Source organism: Malurus melanocephalus, unplaced genomic scaffold (genome assembly GCF_030028575.1).
Source record: "Malurus melanocephalus ecotype Western Australia unplaced genomic scaffold, MMel_1.1 scaffold_81, whole genome shotgun sequence".
Lineage (NCBI taxonomy): Eukaryota > Metazoa > Chordata > Aves > Passeriformes > Maluridae > Malurus > Malurus melanocephalus.
The window spans coordinates 961,024-974,886 of record NW_026623313.1 but is presented as its reverse complement, the minus strand read 5'-3'; the positions used below and the strand labels follow the sequence as shown (position 1 = coordinate 974,886).

The 13,863-nt window shown below is 40.3% G+C and overlaps 1 protein-coding gene across 1 annotated transcript in view; it reads left to right on the top strand.

Annotated features, from left to right (window-relative positions):
* The first annotated feature begins 7,974 nt into the window (after nt 1–7,974).
* The window catches only part of PLA2R1 (phospholipase A2 receptor 1), a 39,096-nt gene continuing 33,207 nt past the window's right edge, over nt 7,975–13,863 (top strand). Inside the window, exons 1-2 of the mRNA XM_057367628.1 lie at nt 7,975–8,152; nt 11,239–11,622. Of these exons, the coding sequence (XP_057223611.1) occupies nt 8,026–8,152; nt 11,239–11,622 (511 nt within the window). The 5' untranslated portion in view covers nt 7,975–8,025. The remainder of the gene's footprint in view (nt 8,153–11,238; nt 11,623–13,863) is intronic.

Below are 13,863 nucleotides of genomic sequence, written 5' to 3'. Positions count from 1 at the left end.
TTTTTTCTTTTAAATTCTAGTAAAAATGCAGAGAAAAAGATAAATATTTGTAAATTACAGACCCCAGTGGACACACTTTTAAACCAGAGRATTAACATAACTCCATTTCACCATTTACATCCTGTAAACAATTTGGGAACTTGCAGTACACCTCAAATGCTGGAGCATCACACAAAGTGAACCAGGAGCCCTTTATATGCAGAAATGTTCACRCAAAAGATTTACTACTTTGGTTGATATGTCCAAAATTGTGAGGTTCTTTCAATGCTCAGCAGCCAAATTTATTCGTATATGAAATTACATATTCAGCTTTTTTGGGCTGAGTTGTTTGGTTTTGGGTTTGGTTTGGTTTAGTTTGGGTTTTTCTCCCCACACTAAACAACAAAAAGATCTATGGGTTTCACTTAATATACATTTCCATTATRTTAATGAGGATTTTTGAATCTCAGTTTTAGCTAGTTGTGAATTACTTGCCATAATTTTTTAAATTGTAATCTGTTATCATGCATAGCACTGGGTAAAGAAAGCCCCAAAAAGCAACTAACATACTGACACAGAAAAATTACATCACTGGGTTATTTTAAGCCAACAATAGTGAACTTTACTTTTTAGTATCACTTTTCAGCTGAATTTTTTGCTACTCTGAAACAAAAATGTCAAAATGTACATAAGAAGGTACTTAGAAGACTTAGAAATCAAAGGAGGTACTTTGACACTGTTACAATCACATACATTCCCTATAGTAAATCATGTATTTGATCTGAAAAAGCTGATGTCCATTTTGTAATAAATATTTACCAGGTCTGTGTAACTTCAGTCTCCATACCCTCCACAGTTTCTGGAAGTGAGACTGATAYGTTAGCTAGCTCTGACCCATGCCTGTTTTAGGGCCTGGATCCAAAGTCAATGCTACAGATGTGGATCTAGTTTCAGTGAAACTATTAGTTTTGGTTTACAAAGACTGTTTTGTTTAAATAAACTGATTAATACTGTCTAATAGAGAAGTAGAACCTGTAGTATATATTTCTGTGCAAAGAGAAATAGTATCAAATGCCTTTGGAAAGAAGGTGATGCTATAACCATGTATTAAGTACAAAATTATAGCAATGTGATGGAAATGATGGCTGTCATTAAACTGGAACAGATTCTCATCTGTGCTCTGGTGTCCCGCATGTCTCATAGTGGAAACTGCACAGATAAAGGCTCACATCTGTGGACCCTTCCAACCACCAGACTCCCACAGATGTCGGTGCAAGTTACATGTGGGACCAAATCCCATTTCCCCAGCACATGGATAAACTCATGGGACACAAAGCTGGCCCCTGAATCTGCTCAGATTCCACTTGGGTCAGGATTGCCTAAGCAACTAGGGAAATCTGGATTTAGCCCATGTAAGTTATCGTTATCTGTTACTCTTTTGCTTCTCACAAAGAAGTCATCAAATTATAAACTTTCTCTGAAAGAAATAAAAATATTTTTATTACTTTTAAAATAATAACAATCTATACTGTTTATTAAATACCTTTTAAGTAARTTCTATTTCTGAGATCTGATTCTGCTACTCAATATTCGGGTTGAAAGCCTTTTTCCTGTAGGTCACCCATTTCAATACCACAGCATATCTCAGCCTTCAAATGTTAATAACAAAGTGGTGTTTGCATTTCATATCAAACTCTTGGTGCTCYACATTCTCTGTTCCTACAAGAGATTCCATTTCACAAACCTTCTTGCTCTCTTCCCATCACTTGTGTCTTCTGATCATCAGCAGAGATCCAATTTGGTATGTTTGTAATTGCTCCTCCTAAAATCTCTCTCTAAATTATCAAAGATGTACAGGAATCAGGCAGGATGATTTGCAATTTTTCTGCTGTGACTGACTGTACTATACATTTTCTGTGCACCTTCCCAGTTGTCAGGATGGACATCACTCAAACAATTAAGAATTCATCAGAAGAGAGAAAATAGGATTTGGTGAGGAAGCTTTTTATTATTGAGTGATCTCAAATAACTGGACTCATTCATATGAGCCATCCTTTTAACAGAATTAATTTAGATCATAAATTTTGACTAAACTCCTAGATTTCAAGAAATTTGAAGATCTCACTTGGCATTCACCCTAGAAAGAAGAGYAGTATTCATCCTTTTTTATTAACTCTCTCATTTTCACTTTGTAGCATTTGTATCAAAGTTCATATTTTTCTCTTTTTTATTTTTTCTCCACCAAGCTATTTAGTGAGTTTGTGTGTGGTGAGTGGGTTGAAAAAGTCTCTCTGCTGTTTTCACAAATACTGTTTTGACCTGAGGCTGGACCTTGAGAGTGGTCAAAACATTTTTTAATAATAATACTTCTATTCACTAAAGAGTTACACTGAATAAAAGAATAATCATTAGCAATTTTTTGGTATTTTTATATTATTTACACCCTATAGAATAGTAATTTCAGTAATGTATGGTAAATGGATAATTTTTTATTTGATTTTTAAAAGGTGCGTGTTAATTGGTATTGTAAATGTCCAGATTGCATTTAGCTTTGCTCTGTAATGTCACGGATGGGTATTGAGTCTGGGATACAAGATTTGGATGTCAAGTGCAACACTCTTCATGTCTCATTTGCCTTTACATACAGTTCAAGTTTTTTTGCAGTGAGTGTAAGAGAGTTATTGCTCCACAAAATTATCACACACAATCTAAAAATAAAACAAAAGAGACAAGTTTTAGCTTCATCTGCTTGAAAGAAACTGGTAAATCCTTCAACTTGTTTGTATAAAAAAGGAGTTATTTGACCTTGAATAAAGATTGCAAAATTGAATAATTTTGTAATGTGGTTTCTTGCTGTTCATTCTTCATTTTCCATTTCCATTCTTCACATTCCATTTTGGCATCAGTCTTTATCACTGTTTTCACATGATTTCACAAATCCTAGCAAATTTCTCATGCTTTGGCATACCATAGAAATTATTTTCCTCCCCACTTTTTAAAGACAGCACATGAAATTTAATGTCTAGATTTTTTTATTTGTGATCCTTTTACTTTTCAAGGAAATTACTTAATGGACGAATGTTGCAAGCAGCCTATTTCTGGAACACTGATTGATGACATATGGCATTYTTTCTCTTCTTGGAACTAGAGGATTTTCAAGTTCTCTTCCAACCCAAACCATTCTATGCTTCTTTCGTACTGGGATCCCTAAATTGTGTAAGTTGCTTAAAGCTAAAGATCCATCCATTCTATCAGGGTAGCAGCAGCAACATCTTTTTGGAAATGCACAGCAAAGGGCATATTTTCTCTTTAGTCCTTTCTTAAATGCTGGCTCCTAAATCCTCAAATATGAGACTGACCGTATATCTGTTTTACCAGAAAGCAAAATATTGAAGATAAAAAAAAAATCTACTCATTTTTCATTGAATACAAAGTAAGGTATGTAATGCAAGGATTATTTCACCTGAGAAGAAATTGGTTAAAGAAAGAGGCAAAGCAAAATTACTTTGGGCTTTTTCATGTACATATTTCTAACAAACACAGTAAATGTTTTTATATTAGCTGTGGGATTTTSGAGTCTAATTTTGGAGTGTTTGTGCTGCATGGCTGAGAAAACATGATCAGCTCTTGTGGGAAGGAGTGTACGAGGTGCAAAGGCACACCCTCTCCCAACCTGTGAAATCATGTCAGCACTGAGCACACATTGCCCTAGAATTTCTGCAAGTATATATATATTTGTTCTGAGTGTTACACCCAGTCAAGTTTTTTTTTCCAACTAGACTGACAGTACTTTGGTGGTGGTTGTCTGTTCTTTTTTAGCTGTTCATAATTTCCTAGCAAAGGACAAAGCTTAAATTTTCCTAACCATCATTTCTGGCCACTCCAGTTTATAGCAAAGCCAGGCCCAGCTCSCTGCCGCTCCTGTTTAAAGCCCCACTGAACCAGCGGGGTGTGCAGAGAGACARTAGGGTGGGACAGTGGGGGCATTCCACCCTGGAGGGAACACACTGACTGAGGGCCTTGTCCTTCTTGAAAGCATCATTTTTTCCTGGAGCTGATAAAAAGTTTCCTCGATGCTTCAATGTCAGAATCAATGTTTGCTCCCATTTTTTGTAGTGGAACCTGCATATTTTCTGTTACCCTGATTTATGAAGCTTTGTTCTGATAAAATAAAGAGTGTGCTTAAGGAATTGGTTAGCACAGGGTAGAGGCCTAACAAATCAGGAATGGTTTTGCCTATAAACCTGTTTGCATATGCTKAAGAAACAGAAAGAAAACTATCAGTCTCTCAGATAYATTTGAACCAGGAAACAAAGGTTGTAGAAGTTTTATGGAATTTATATCTACTCTAAATTTTTTGCTAAACAATTATATGATGGCTTTATTGGTTTGTTTAAAAATAATAATATTTTTTGATCATGATATGTGTAATTTCTGATATTGAGTACAGTGAGTCATATGTTTGTTTAGTAACCAAATCTACAGTGTAATATTAACAGCTCTTTTTTTTTGTAACATATTAACCGTTCTTTTGGTGGCAAATCTTTGCAAAAACTGCTTGCTTCTATTGATTTCTATTGATAGTACTGCAAYTGTACTAACAAGAGTGGCAAAAAATTGACTGTGTTACATCAAAGGATTAATGACAAAGCAGGCATGGTTTTGCTGGAATGAAAAGGATAAGGTGAAAAAAGGCTTTGAGAAACAAACATGGGCAGTCCAGAGGCAGTTCTGCTCCCATTAGCCATTTATGTTTTATTGTAAGTATTTCAGTATTGGATTTTTCCCTTACTTCCACATCAAATGAACTACACAAATGTCTGTTTCCTATTGAATCTGATATAACTGCAAAGCAACAGGCAGTCTGACATGATAGATTTGCAGTAACACTGAAATTTCTACCCATTATTAAATCATATACTATAACAAACTATTCTAGACTTGTGTCAAGTGAGCATTTACTGGGGGAAGAGGGAGAGATAGCTTGGAAATGTTAAGATTCACCCAGGGATGGCTCATGTGGCACAGTAACAGCCACACAGGTAGTAACTCTCTCCACTCATGCCTGTGAAGGAATRGCTGCTACTGAGAAGAGTTTAGAAGAATAAACTCATAGTAAAGTTCTTGTCACCCTTTAAAGGAGTTTATCACTTTGAAAAAGATGTTAGCCTAAAGCTAGCCAACTAACAAATAAAACTAAGACGTCACATTTAGAGAAAAAACACATTCTGACTAATGAACATAAAAGTGACAATTTACAGCCAGGGACTTGACTTAACCTGAAACTGGCCTGTACAGGCTGTTCTGTAAGGTCGTGTTACCCAATGTGAGCTGACAGGGACACAAACTGCAGAGCCTCGTGGCTGCAGCAATTACCTGGAGCATGGGAGACGAGTGGTGGGACAGAAACACAAAGGTGGGGCTGCCAGAGGGAAAAAGGGTGTCCCTGGTCATGGTTGGGATGTGTCAGAGGAGGTAGGGAAGGTGGAAGCAGTGCCTGTAGTGAATATGACCAGTTGTTACACGACTGGCAGAGCTGATAAATGAGAGCAGTTCTGTCTCTGGGGTAAACAGAAAAATGTTTTAKTGAAAGGGAAGGTGAATGCAAGCTGAGGAGTTGATTTGAGATACCTAGGAAGTGTCATTCTTCAGAGCCAAACAAGATGTAGGACAATGCCTCCAAAAAAGATGGAATTATGGAATTATTGCTTGCTGGGCACTGTTAATGCAAGGAATTTTCCTTCTGCTTTTTCCTTCTAGGTATTGTCTGGTTTGGTGTTCCCATTCTGGCTGGTTGGGGAAAAAATGAGACATCTTCAGACTCCCAATTACAAACAGAAATTATTGTGTAAAGAGGTGCTAAGCACATGACAACAGGATCTGTGTGTGKGCCTTGCAAAAGCAATGGGTTTGTAAGCAAGCTGAATAAGTGTGAGTTTAATGATGGCTTCTATTTGTGGATATTGAACATGCACTGGATTCATMTCTTGTATAGATCTCACACAGAAGGTGAAGTCTAACACAAGAATTGAACATTTGTGTAGAGTACCTAAATAGCAAAGGCAGGTCAGCTGAAACAAGTGCTTATGTGTAYATGTATATGTGTATATGTGTTTATAGGTACATGAGTACAAGTATACACAAAAAGAACAGATAATCAGCAAAGAAATGAAGAAAAAAATATTTACAGAAATTGAGTTCCAGACAGGAAACAAAATAAAGGAGCCAAATCATTACAGCAAATGCCTTGAAGGAAGACAGGTAAAGCTTCAAACAAACAAAAMCCCCCACCCCCAAAAACTGGAAAGTTATACCATTTAATGGGCAAGGTATTATAAACTGCCATCGAGTTTACTTCAGAAAAAGTTGCCAAGCATATTGRTTCTACAAGCCACTATGGCAGTGACGATGTCTTATTATTATACATATGTAGGTACAGCTCAGCTACAAATAGCCAGCTCAGTACAGCTACAGCTGCACTAGAAAGGATTTACCAGTTCGGTCTGAACAAAATAGATTGAGGACAGTAAAAAACTGTTTAGTCAAAGAGAAAGATCTGAATAGCAAAGAGAAAATAGCAAGGAAAACCACTTAGAATTAAGAAGTTGCTCATTTGTATTTAGCAAAATATTTACAAAATTACTTTGGTAAGCTAATTCTTAGGAATACATAATCAGAACGTGATTACTTTGATCTTGCTGAAATCAGCAAAAAAATTCGCCTGAAGGGGGGCTCCATCCCATAGCAGCCTCATTTTTCTCTTTTTTAAATGTTGTAACATGAACAAATTCTCAGTGTGACCCAGTAGCAGGTTCTGGATCAAAAGAGCCCTTTTCTGGAGCTCAGTACTCAAAGCAGCTGTCAAACATTCCTGAAGAGATGCAGACAGTTCTAAGTGGCCAGATTTTCATGAACATGCTCATTAACAATCTTCTCTCTCAGGATATGAAAATTTCAGAGAACTGCAGTTATCCTSATGAGAGGTACATCAAGCTCTGTGAGACTTACAACCCTTCTGTCTTGCAAAGTCAGATCTCTCCTAGATCAGCTTTTGCAGCAGTATTTCCTGCTGTTTGTTCTGTCAGACATTTTTACCATTTGTTAAATGGGGAGAAACTCCTCTACTTCTCTACTTCCTTCTAAGTGTTTGGCTTTTCTTGCTTTTCAAGTCCTTCTAACAATCAGAGAGAAATTTCCCCAAGCCCAGAGGCTTCTGTTTTCCATCCTTGTACCATGATTGAGGTAGATATGTCTCAGTTCAGTTATGCTCCAGCAATGCATTTATTTTTACACATTTATGTACATGTCYTTTACTTGTCTGCTGTGCATAAAGAACAAAGCAGAAACATGCTTTTGCAGAGTTAAAAGAAACTGTCCTGTGGATTCTCGTAAAGTTACTCTATTTTTAACCCAGAGGTTCTGCTTTTGACTTGCCCCAAGACTGAAACTAGCCCAAGGATGGCAGCTCCTGCAAATATTCAACTGAAGACAAAAATTAACCAAATGGAAGATGGCAATTATTTTTCCCCATGCCAAAACATAAAATTACTTCGAGGTCAAAGCTGACCTAGCTRAAAACAAGTCTCCGAGGGGGGTCTGGGACAGTGGGGGCGCTCAGGTACAGAGCAGCAAACCTGGGAACACGGACTGTGCTGACGGTGGCCTCCCACCTCCAATATCTCATGTGTTTTCTGGTTATTTTTAGATAAAAGTACATGGGGTACAGGCAAGAGAAAGTAGGTGTTTTCAGATGGAAAAGAAGGTTACTACAGAGCGTTTTGTCCGCTTGAATCCACAGCTCTGACATGGGCAAACAGCCCGAGCCGCAGGAACAGCATTTCCCGGCCCGGCCGAGCGGTCTCCGACTCGCATAACGCAGAGCGCTCGGCGGCGGCTCCGGCAGGCTGGGGTGGGGGAGCCCGGGGCCGCCCCTCGGGGCCGCCCCTCCTTCGCCGCCGGGGTGGGATCGCAGCTCTGCCCTCCCCAGGGCAGGGCCGGCGGCTCCGGTCCCGCGGCGGAGCGGAGAGGGGCGGCAGCGCCGGGGCGATGCGGGCGGTGCGGCTGCGGCTCCTGGCCGGCCGCCTCCTCCTCCTCCTCCTCCTGCTGCTGCTGCTGCTGCTGGGCGGCCGCGGCGCCGCTGCCCTCGGCCGGGACGCGCTGCCTTCCCTGCGGGGTGAGTGACGCCCGGGGTGGCCCGGGGCTGGGGAGCGGCGGGCGGAGCGCCCGGGCAGAGCTCCGGGCGTTCCGAGCGCTGAGGGACGAGAGGCCGGGRGCGGGCACTGAGCCCCTGGGCCCTGCCCCGCTGGCTCCGCTTMGCGCCCTGGGCGTCCTCCCTGCTTCTTGTTCCGCTGCCCGTTGCGGTCCTCCCCGCACCCGGTGGCAACAGGGATAGTTTTTTTCTCATTTCCAGTAAATCCCTGTTACTTTCTTTCTTACCACATAAGCAGTTCTCACTGCTTTTTTTTTGGAGGGAAGGAAATGGGAGGTAAGTGGGAAGGAAATGAAGCTATCTTGTTCGCCTAGTTTTGTTAGAGCCGTTTATTCCTGATTAGCTGTGTTGAGCCCGAGTAAACAGGAACTTGGAGGTACTGAAGACCTCAGCGATCACGTCTTCACCTGGGGCTGCACATCATCTCCAGGCTTCACTTCTGGAGAATGTTTCTTGTCAACTTCTCCTTGTTGGAGGGGCCTGGATATAGGAGAAGCAGATCTGTTTCAAAGGCTTCCCTCCACCCATTCAGTTTCTAAAGCATAGATTATCTCCTTTCCTCTTTGGGTCCTCTGGGGCCTGCAAGTTCACACAGCTCTGTTGCAGCTCTTCATCAGTTGAACTTTGGGCTCAGACCTCTCCCTGACTCGAGGAGCCTTGTAACAAACCCCATCTATGAGAGCAGTGGTCAAATGGATGGTGTAGCTTTGCAAGCTCAAAGGAGGTGAGCCTGGAGGCATTCCCGGCATTGATGTTCCTCCAGTTGTCTCAGTGCTCCACTTGGAGACAGAGCTGAGCTGCAGCTCATGGAGCYGTCACTGAGCCTGCCATCTCTTGTGTCTTACTTCTGCGGTGAGCTGGCTGTTTCCTGGCAGTTCTCAGACCARCACAGCTCTCTTGCCTATTGCATTTTGTATGTGGGGAATGGAAACCACATTTGGAAGGGGCCTCAGGAGTTATGATCTGGCTGTTCTTGGCACAAGTTACCCCAGAATGTAAAAGGGACGTTATTCACAGAGATCCTCCAGATGGGTTATTTGGTTAGTGCGAAAACCTTATCTTTCCTCAACAGTCATTGCAACTCTTCAGACCCTCACAGATAAAGACTTTCAAAGGTTGAGAATCCTTCACCTTTGGGTTATGGTCTTGCTCCTCCCCACACCAGGAAGGTGCTGCAAGGGTGTTGCTGCATGCTGTAGATGTAAATAAACTTTTGTCAAACTCACAGTCTAAGTGTGAATCTTGGTATCCTGGGAATTAACCTCATGAATCAGTGTTTATTTGTGCTAACATCCCAGTTTTTAGTTATCTAGCAAATTAACAGTATATATTTTTTTTTTGTCAGCAAAGATAAGACAGCTGTGAAAAAGACATACCCCTAGCATGAGGCAGGAACTCTTTCTGGCCATGTAGAGACACCTGTGTTGCCCATAGAGAGTTGGGTTGGATGAAAAGGATGAAATCCATACAAACAGCAAAACTTCACAGAAAACTCAAAAGCTGAGGGCCAATCTGGGTATCTGTCACAGTGTCTGATGGGCTTTCAGTGAGCTCAAACACCTGAGAGTTGTWGAATTATCATGGATCAAAGGAGCCTTGATTGCCCCCAGCTGGTTAAGGACTTAATGTAGAACAGCTGATGAGGGCTACAATTTGCTATATAAGGCTGATTTCCTCCTGCTGCTGGTTAGAAGGACTTGCTGCTGCTCTGTCACACGACCAATCTCAGCGTTAGCAGTGACGCAATCTGCAGTGCCATCTCTCTGTAAGTCACAATGTTTGTCTGCAGAATCTGTAACCAAAAACCTCTCCATAATCTATATTCCCTCTGTTCTGCTTGTTGTGTGCGCATTGTTGAGCTGATCTGTGTGCCTGTTACACAGCACTGTGGTGATGCTGCTTGGAACATCTTCCTTTTTTAGGGCCACACCCGAGCTGTATGCACTAAACCCAGCATCTGGGTGGACCTCTGCACCTCATACTTTATTTGTGGGTTGTGTCAATTTGAGAGGGGTTTTTTATTGTCATAATTGATGCTTCAGTATCTTAGGTGTAGCGAGTGGCAGAAAATTGAAAGCAGAAATTATCACTGTAAAATTCGAAGGTGAAATGGAAGTGCTGCTCAGGTTCTCAACACATGAGAAGCATATCCTKAGGCATAAAATAAATATCTCACATATAATGTGAGCAGAACTCCCTGGATTATTTACCAGTGGATTTCAGAGTGACTCAAATAGCTGAGCTGTCACAGGCTTACATTTTGCTGATTTCCAGTTCCTCGCTGCCTTCCTTTTTTTCTCACTCTATATGCTCAGTTAAACTTTTGCTCCCAAGACATTAAACAGCTGAATTTTTTCACATACTTATAACATGAGATCACATATTTCAGTGAATTTCTGGGTGWTTCCAAGAAATCTGGGATGTCAGGCTAGCCCCACAACATCTGCTTTTGTGGAGGATAGTCACATAGAGTTGAACAATATGTATCCCATAGGGAAGGCATACTTTAACCCTTGGCCASTAGTTCTCACAATGTAGATAAATCCTAYTACTTCTGTGTCCTATTGACAATGCAACTTCTTTTCTTTCTGTCTCTGTAGTTGCAGAGTGCTGAATGAATATGGCAGAGAATATGGCAATGTCAGTCTTAAATTTTTTAGCTTTTACTTTAATTGCACTCTCCAATCTGCATTGGGAATTATTTTGTAGCATACGGCATGACTTCTTGTAATACTTAARCCTTCTTTAAACATGAATTATGTTTTTGGGTACTTGTTGGTTTTGTAGGGTTTTTTTGGCTGTCCAACTTGAGAAATATTACCTGGCTTTATTTTTGTAAGCTTGCAAATAGTCTTCATGTTTAAAAAAAAAACAGCTGACAGTAGATTTTGACCAATCCTCCTTATTTTTTTGGMGTGTCAGTCATTCTGATGGATATTTTCCGATTTCTTCATAAATAGCTGCAATTAAAACATTTGTCTTTTGATATTATTTAATCAATTGCAATATTATACAGACTGAAAGTTTTTTGGGTTTTTTTTCCCTTACAGATAAAGGGATATTTATTATCCAGAGTGAAAATTCCAACTTGTGCATTAAAGTGGACAGAAGTGACCTTGTTCTGGAAGACTGTGGTCAACTCTCAGAAAACATGTTATGGAAATGGGCATCCAACCATTGTCTGTTCAACATAGGCAGCAGCACCTGTCTCGGGCTGAACATCAGCAAACCAGAACAGCCACTCACCATGCTTGAATGTGATTCAACTCAATACTCATTGTGGTGGAACTGTGATGGAAAGGCGTTAGTTGGTGCATCAGAGTACAAATTAGCAGTTGAAAACAGAAAATATATTGTGGCCAAAAAAAAATCTGCTTCTCACTGGAAACAGTACATGTCCGATGATGAAGATCTTTGTGAGCACCCGTTCCAAGGTAAGAATAAAATTTTGTCATGTAAGTGTAGGTGGGAAAAGTTTCAGTGGTTCTTTTGAAGGGGGTTCAGGTGCGTAGGATCCCTTCCAGTCTCTGTTGTGGTTTGGGTCTCATGGCTGGTGGGGTTTTTATATGCAGTGGTTGAGTTAAGCATACTACACAATTGATATTCTTTTGTTAAATTGACCCCCAAAATCATCAGTATCCTTGCAAACCAGGAAATGCTYATTTCAAATCAGTTATAAAATTAAAAGGGTTGCTAAGGATTTGCTGTTGCCTGTCCTGCAGCTTTCATTATCAGATAGACCCAAGGAGAGATAAGAAAGGATTTGGAGTTCCTGTCACTGAAATTCAGTCTGCAATTGCAGTGTGCACGGACCAATGACTGCAACGTTCAGCACCTGGACTCTGAACATGTCAAACCTTGAAACAGATCAGAAATTTGCTAAATCCTGCTGTACAGCTAGTGAAGGTGCAGGAATGTACATCAAGATCCAGGTCTGCAGACCTGACGTTTTCCAGGTGTAAGGACTGAGATAAAGCCATTGACTTGGAACAGCAACAGACAGCCTGTACCTTTACCCCTTCCTCAGCATTTCTGTGGAGGGACAGACCTGATGTTTGCACAGTGTCTCRGACTGAAGCTGCTGATTTTCCCCACTTGAACTTGGTGTTTGGGTGCCAGATCTGATCTTTGTGGTTTCCCCTGTAGCTGTGTAGTGTAGCTGTGCTTGGCCTCTGCTGTCACCAAAGTCCTTCTTTTTCAGACCTGTGATAACTGGGAAAACACCACAGTGCCCRACCTCTTTTATAAAGCTTAGTAGAATTTATATTAAGACCAGACAGAAAATATTTAAATCCATAAAAAGTCATACAAATTTGCTGTGAACACACAGTGAGATAAAAGTAGACCTGGTTTAGCCCTTTTATTGCAGCATCTCAGAGATGTGAGAAGAGGATCAGCCTGAGGCAGGCACTTCTAGCCTGATTTCAGGACCAAAATATTTAATTGCGTTGGCAAAATCTTTCACTTCCAATTCTATTTTCCACCTTCTGCCACAGCTCATGCCCATGCAAAGGCAGGCCAGTGTGTTAGTCCCCCAAGCAAGGGTAGTGGGGAATAGCTACTTTCAAAGGAAAAAAAAAATTGAAAAAAAAAATCAAACAATCTGTGGTAAGAGGGCTGTAGCAATTGAGTTTGTGTTCCTGCCAGGACTGAGATAATGATTTATAACTCCATAGCTGGCAGCATGGTAGCAGGCAGACAGAGAAGCAATCCTGATATATTTTTTKACCTGTTCCTTGTATTGTCTGTTCATTCATATCAGAAGGGGATTTACAGTGTGTAAACTGCTCTTTTATATGTGTGCAGCCAGCCATTAACTCTGGGAACCTCTAGGAACCTGGCAGTGTGTATTGATTCTGTAGCTGGAGGACTTTGATCTTAAAGCTATCAATGTGTGATCTTTGATAAACAATTTCCTTCAAAGTGTGATTGTGGTTCTTTGACCTTTTTTAGAAGCTCTGAGGTTTAGGAGACACTAAACTGTGGTAAAGCTTTTACAGCTTTCAGTTGCACTGCATTCTCCCAATATTTTGATCATCAAAGTATAACAGGAAAATACCTAAATATTTTGGAAGGCATTGATTGTGACAACAGGTGTATGTAACATCAATTCTCTARCTATGTTATTATTCTCCATGGGATAAAAGCTTATTTTTAAGAGTGTGTTTAATATTCCTTTGTCTTGTACATTTCCTTTCCCATAGAATGACAAAGAGAATGGAAAACACATTAAAAATCCACTTCATGAAGTGGGAGAAGGAGGGGAAATAATGTCAAATTACTGGTTTGTCATAGACTGCTGAATGAGTTTGCATCTGAGTGTGTCCTGATTTAGCTAACTGTTTTATGGAGTTGTTCTGAAATATAAATGCAGAATTTGTGTTAACTGGTCAGATTTTGGGGGTGGTGGTTTYGTTTGGGGTTTTTTTGTTAATCAAGTAAGTTACAAGAATGTGCCTCATGGTGACAAATTTCATAAATTATTATTTCCATATTCTATTTACTGAAATTATGCTGCTCACACTTGTAATGCTGTGTTATCAATTATAAATTAAAATTAGAAAGTAACTTTAGACATTTTATTTTTATCTCTGCTTCTAAACACAGGAACAGGAATAATGACATATGAGGACAAAGAAATTTTTGTGGTCTGCATTTCTTTAATCTCTGCATTT